Source organism: Dromaius novaehollandiae, chromosome 7 (assembly GCF_036370855.1).
Source record: "Dromaius novaehollandiae isolate bDroNov1 chromosome 7, bDroNov1.hap1, whole genome shotgun sequence".
In the NCBI taxonomy this organism is placed as follows: domain Eukaryota; kingdom Metazoa; phylum Chordata; class Aves; order Casuariiformes; family Dromaiidae; genus Dromaius; species Dromaius novaehollandiae.
The window spans coordinates 47,504,428-47,510,427 of record NC_088104.1 but is presented as its reverse complement, the minus strand read 5'-3'; the positions used below and the strand labels follow the sequence as shown (position 1 = coordinate 47,510,427).

The 6,000-nt window shown below is 43.4% G+C and overlaps 1 protein-coding gene across 1 annotated transcript in view; it reads left to right on the top strand.

The window, feature by feature from the left end:
- The first annotated feature begins 701 nt into the window (after positions 1-701).
- NDUFA10 (NADH:ubiquinone oxidoreductase subunit A10) overlaps positions 702-6,000 on the top strand; it is a 45,440-nt gene continuing 40,141 nt past the window's right edge. The window contains exons 1-4 of the mRNA XM_026112902.2: positions 702-859; positions 2,081-2,249; positions 2,859-3,074; positions 4,295-4,381. Of these exons, the coding sequence (XP_025968687.1) occupies positions 785-859; positions 2,081-2,249; positions 2,859-3,074; positions 4,295-4,381 (547 nt within the window). The 5' untranslated portion in view covers positions 702-784. The remainder of the gene's footprint in view (positions 860-2,080; positions 2,250-2,858; positions 3,075-4,294; positions 4,382-6,000) is intronic.

The following is a 6,000-nucleotide window of genomic DNA, read 5'->3' as shown; positions in this document are numbered from 1 at the left end:
TGGACATTAAATGACACATATAATTCTTTATACTGTCTGGTCTCCTAACTGACAAACCCTGGTGGACCCCGACACCATTTCCATCTGTGCTTAAGACTTCCCAAGGCAAACTTGGTACCAGAAGAGCAAGACTCCCTCTCATCCTTGGAGCTCCCATCCCATGGCATGCTCACCTGTGTTGTCTGAAGTCCCCAGCCTTTGCCCACTGTCCCACTGAAGAAGCATTCCCCGTGGATCCCTTCCTTTTGCCTGCCCCCGGCTGGATTATCCTGGGGCTGACAACACCAACACATATTGGGCTACCTCTGTTTTCTCTTGCCTCTACAGTCAGGAGGCACAAATGGTGCCTCTTTTTCCTTTAATACCCATGAAGTGCCAGAGGGGACTGAACAGTCCATCGCAAAAACGGCTCCAGGGCAGATGATAACATATTCCTTGAATTTCGCAGCCTGCTTTCAGCTCTTTTTCTGTCGAGCCAGGTGCCCCAAACAGAAACGACCCAAGCCATGATTTCTCTCACTACAGCATGCCCTCTCTGCCCATGATCAGACCCCGGCCAGAAGGTGCACACTGCAGCTTCACTGCCTCGGGAGGAGGGAAGGCGCACTAGGGGGGACTGCCGCCACGGCGCAGCCCAGCCCTGCGTTTCCATCAGGCACCCAACTAGGCAGCTTTCCCCTGCCCGGTCGTGACGTCATCTCTCTGCGCGGCCAGCACAAGGTCCCCGCTGTGGCCCTGCTTCCGTCACAGCCGGGTCGTCCCCGTCTCTTCGGCAGTCGCGGCTATGTCCTTGTGGCTGGTGAAGCTCAGTGCGGCCGCGGCCGCGCGGGGCCGCCTGGGGAGCGCCGTCCTGTCGGCGGTGAGCGGGGCCCTGCCCCCCGGGGAGGGGGAGCCGAGCGCCGCGCCGGGCGGGTAGGGCAGGGCCCCTGGCCGGCCCTCCGCGCCGATGCGCAGTGCCCCCACCGTGGCCGTTGCCATGGTTACCGGGGGCCCCTGCTCGGCGCCCAGCGCGCCAGCTGGGAGGAGGCCTTGCCCGCAGTGCCTCTGCCCCGCACGCGTTAAAGTCCCTCTCTTCCGCACCAGCTCAGGGCACCCCTGGTCTCCCTTTGCAGGGTGGCAGTAGGGGATGTCTCTTGCACGCCAGCTGTGCTGGTAGCTGCAGCTCTCAAAAAGTTGGTTAGATGCTGAGCAGGGATCCTGGGATCTCTTCTCCTAGCAGCACTCAGCTGTTAAATGTGGAGGGGAAAATATCACTGGGAAATGCTAGGGCAGGTGCAAATATGGCATGGAAAATATTAGGTTGGGCTGCACCATACAGAGGGAAATTTTGAGTCGGCGAATGCAGGGACCTTGGGAAGGAGATGAAATTTAAGGTAGAAATACAACTAAATATGTGAGTCCTGAGTGTGATGACTGAGTGAACTGAGCAGATGAATGTGACCTTTGGAGGTGTAAGTGGGGGATGACAAATAAAAATGAAGACCTTATGTAAGTGCGATCATTACATTGCTCTAAATAAGGTTTATTCAATTTTTATCAAGGTCTCTGGGCAGGTTGGCTTTTGGCTGAGCAGAGCTCAGCCATGTACCAGCTTCAGCTTTTATAGGCCAGGTGGGTATTTCCTTCCACCTTCATGTTCAGGAACTGGGTTGTGCAGCAGTGAAGCTGTAACTCCCCGGAGAGACTGGGAGAGGGTTTAATATCAATCTCCACCCAGTAACAAATAACCAAACAAAAATACCAAAAAAGCCTACTATAGGATCTCCCTCAGGAATGCAGGGCACGTCATGTGTCAGCGGTCTTCTATAGGTCTGGAAAGTTCTGGCAGAATAGTCCTGCTTCAGACTTTAAACACACTGAAAACTGATTCACCATTTCTGGCTTCTCAATCTTCCATTTCATAACTAGTTTCTCAGCCTAATGACTGCTCTGATTGCTGAGCTGAAATGACGGTGTTAACTTTACTGCATTAAAATTACATGTATCTGTACAAAATGTCTGAAAAAGCTACTCTTTGAGCATATTTAGTTCAGTTAAGAGTGCTAAAATCTGTTAATCTTGTTGCTGTGTTTTCTTCCAGGCCAGACTTCATATGAGCCCTAAGCAGAATTTACAGTATGGTTGGCTGGCTTATATGTTGGGAGACAGAGCCACTAAAAAGTTCAGCGAAAACAGCAAAGTTTTTACAGTGGAGGGCAACTTATCTTCTGGAAAGGGCAAGCTTGCACAACAGCTAGCAGAAAAATTAGGTGTGTCTTATCTTTTCTATTTCTGTAATGTTTCATAGAATTTAATAGTGTGATTATCATTCTTGTATAAAGAAAGATAGTTCACCAAATCAGCAAATCTCAACTAGCAAAGTATTAGTTCAGCAATGCCACTGTTAATGTGGAGGGTTTATAGGTAAGAGGAGACTAAAATGTTGGTGAGGTTTGAGATTTCTAGTGTAGGTATCATTTGTTATGGCTGAAATTTTAGTTTTAATGAACTTGGTTTTCTCACTGAGCTCCTAGAGCTGTTAAAGTCACTGAGCACCTTGAGAAGTTTTTAGGTATGATTTTCCATATTAATGTTCTCATATCATGAAAGGGAGTAGAGGATTGGTGGCCAAAAGGTTCTACTTAGAACAACAGCTTAGCTCTCATTTTAAAGGTGGAAGGTAATACTTTTCATAGGTTTCGTCCACCTTGTGACTTGATTGACCAAAGGATCGTATGTGCTGTTTTCAAGTGTTGTTTAGATTAGAGCTATTTATTTAAATAAAATGAATAGGAAATAGTTATTATAAACAAACAAAACTTATTGTCTTAACAGGTGTTCTTTTGTGTGTGTGGGGGGGTGTCTGCTTTTTTTGTCAGGAATGAAATATTTCCCAGAAGCAGATATCCATTACCTAGACAGAATCACAGGAGATGGAACACTGCTGGATGAGAAATTCAATGGCTTCTGTAGCCTAGAGAGGTTTTACAATGATCCCAAATGTTCCGATGGAAACTCTTATCGACTACAGGCTTGGCTGTTTGGTAACCGTGTTTTACAGTATGCTGATGCATTGGAGCATCTGCTGAGCACAGGTTAGATTTCACAGTAAACAAATTTCATTTCTAAATTAACTTGTGAATATGAGTTCTGTCTTTGAAATACATAAGCTGGTCTGAAGTGTTTTGCTAGTATCTGAATTTTGAAATGAAATGCTACTATGTTCTTAAGTTTTTTAGAAATTTTTTTTCTCTTAGTAAGGGAGTATAGATTATCAGTCCTATTAGAACAATATCTTATATTTTTTTCTGTTGGAACAGTATCTTATATCATCCTTAGCTAAGGAAATACACAGTAGTTACAAATTTTATTAGTTGCCCAATTAAAATTGGGCAATCTCTGATTATATACAAAAGTCTGTCTAAAACATATCGAGGCACAGCTTTCTTTTAAAGCTTTTTCTGCTGAGGTAGTGTAACTGAGCCCTTCATGTGAAAGAACTGAAATCCAGGTGCACATGACCCACTGCTTTTGTCTTGAAAAGGGACTGTGCAAGTAAGACTAGAGAATCTCTCTGATCTCATTCAGATTCAAAACCCGTGAAGAGACGGATAAATGTGTAAAGTCCAGTCATGCAAACTTGAATAATGTGTGATCTGAAAGTTGAATCAAATCATTTCTAGTTCATGTAAGTCACCAGAAACACTAGTCTTGTACTGATGTATAAAGCAAAACAAAAGAAATACAATATAACAAGCTTCTACTTTACTAAAAGATAAAAATGAATATCTTGGAAGAGCCTCAGTTTGCTTGAGCTATCAATTCTTCAGCCTTTTTTAAACTTTCCCTAGGCTTTGTTCCTGACAGCAGCTTTTTTAGTCATTTTGACTTCATTAAACACTATTCTGTGATGGTATTGTTATAATTTCTGAGTATCTTAATTAAGGTGAGAGAAGCTTTTATGCATCAGCATGGATTTTCCCGTTGCTTGTGCTTTAATCACTGTTTTCCAAAAAAGATATGAATACCAGAAAGTGTTTCAGACAAAAATGTAAATGAACTGCTTAAATATAGTAGCACTTAGCTCTTATAAGAGTAGGCACAGTAAGAGAATATATGGATTAGGCAGGCATGCTCTGCTTAAAAATCACTACATTTGTGTGAACAGAAAGCACTTATTCTCTTGTCTTGTTTAAAATTTCTTAGAAAAACATTCAGAAAATTGACCGTAAGAGCAGCACTGTCTTTGATCTTAAATGTTGTCACAAACAATCTTTTTGAGCCTTTCTTGACTGGAACATACTTTCAATTGCAGGACAAGGTGTGGTGCTGGAGCGCTCTCCCTACAGTGATTTTGTGTTTTTGGATGCGATGTTTAAACAAGGCTACATCCACAAACGATGTGAGTTACCCGCAAGTGAAAGTTATTTTGCCATAATCTCAGCCTGCATTGTAATAGCTTAGTATTTAAAAGAGAAACAAAAAAAGCCTGCTTGGAAGACTTATTTAAATATTCAGAGTTGTTCATAAGGAGCTTAGCATCTTGATGCTTTATGCATCAAGGACCAGTTTCAAGCCATGGGACTTTCCAGTTTTTCTTGAAGGCTTCAGTTCTTATATGTTAAAGAGGATGTATTCAGCCTATTGGTTATTTGTGTCCTGTCAGCCAGGAACTCCTGCAGTTCCCTGTAAATGTGAGTGAACATGCTTACGAAGATCAAATGTTCTTCAGGCAGACCTTTATCTTGCAGCATTAGGTGAGAGGTAGATTGTGAGTTTGGCCCATTTCCCGTAAACAGCCAGCTCCCTTTTGAATCTCAAAGGTCTTGATAGTCAAACTGTATTTAAAAAAAAAGATTACTTCCCCACACCTCCTAATGTGCAAGATTCCTTTTAATTTCTTTTCATTTTGTGTAGTTTTTTTGCAAAAGACGATTGGCCTGATTGAGTGATACTGCTAGGCTGTTTTGGGTTTTTTTGTTCATTAAACTGTTTTTACAGAGGTAGAGGCTGAGGAACATCTAATAAGAGTGGGTCTTATTAGAAGAACCAGAAAACTTAACGGTCGATAAGCAGGCAGAAGCTGCAATTTTGTAGAACTGGGAATAAAGCATAGAGGTTATATGAAAAGGAATAAAAAGACACTGTTGAAGCACACAGAGATAGGGTTAGGAAAACTGAAGCCCACCTGGAGCTGAATCTAGCAAGGGGTATGAAGGGCCACAAGAGCAGCTTCTACGGGTATATCAGCAGCAAAAGTGAAAATGGGGAAATAGGGAGAATGTGGGTCTGCTATTGGATGTGGCAGGGCACCTGGTGATGGGTGACACAAAAAGAGCCAGGGTATTGGATGCCTTCTTCACCTTGATTTTAATGGTGAGATTTGCCTTCAGGAATCCCAGGCCCTGAAACCAGTGGGAAAGTCTGGAACAGTGAAAACAGTGAAAACACCTCAGTAGAAGATGTTCAGGTTAGGGAACTTTAAACAAATCAGACGTACATAAGTCTGTGGGACCTGATGAGATGAATCAAGAGATGCAGGAGTGCAGAGAGATGTCACTGCAAGGCCACTCCCTATCTTTGAGAGATCATGGTGGTCATAGGATGTTCCTGAGGGCTGGAAGAATGCGAATCTCACCTCCGTTTTCAAGAAGGGCAAGGTGGAGGATTCAGGGGAATTACAGGCTGGTCAGCCTCACCTCGATCCCTAGGACGGTGGTGGAGGAAATCCTTCTGGAAGCCATTTCCAAAACATATGAAGGGCAAGGAGGTGATTGGGAATAGTAGTCACTGATTTATGATGGGAAAATCATATTTAACCAATCTGATAGTCATCATATCATAAAATGCTAGCTTGGGGGATGAGGGGAGAGTGGTGGATGTTGTTTATCTTGACTGTAACAAGGCTTTTGACATCATCTTTCAACATCCTTATTAGCAAACTGATGAAGTATGGACTAGGTAAGTAGGGGGTGATGTGGATTGAAAACTGGCTGAACTGCTGAGCTTAAAGGGCATGCA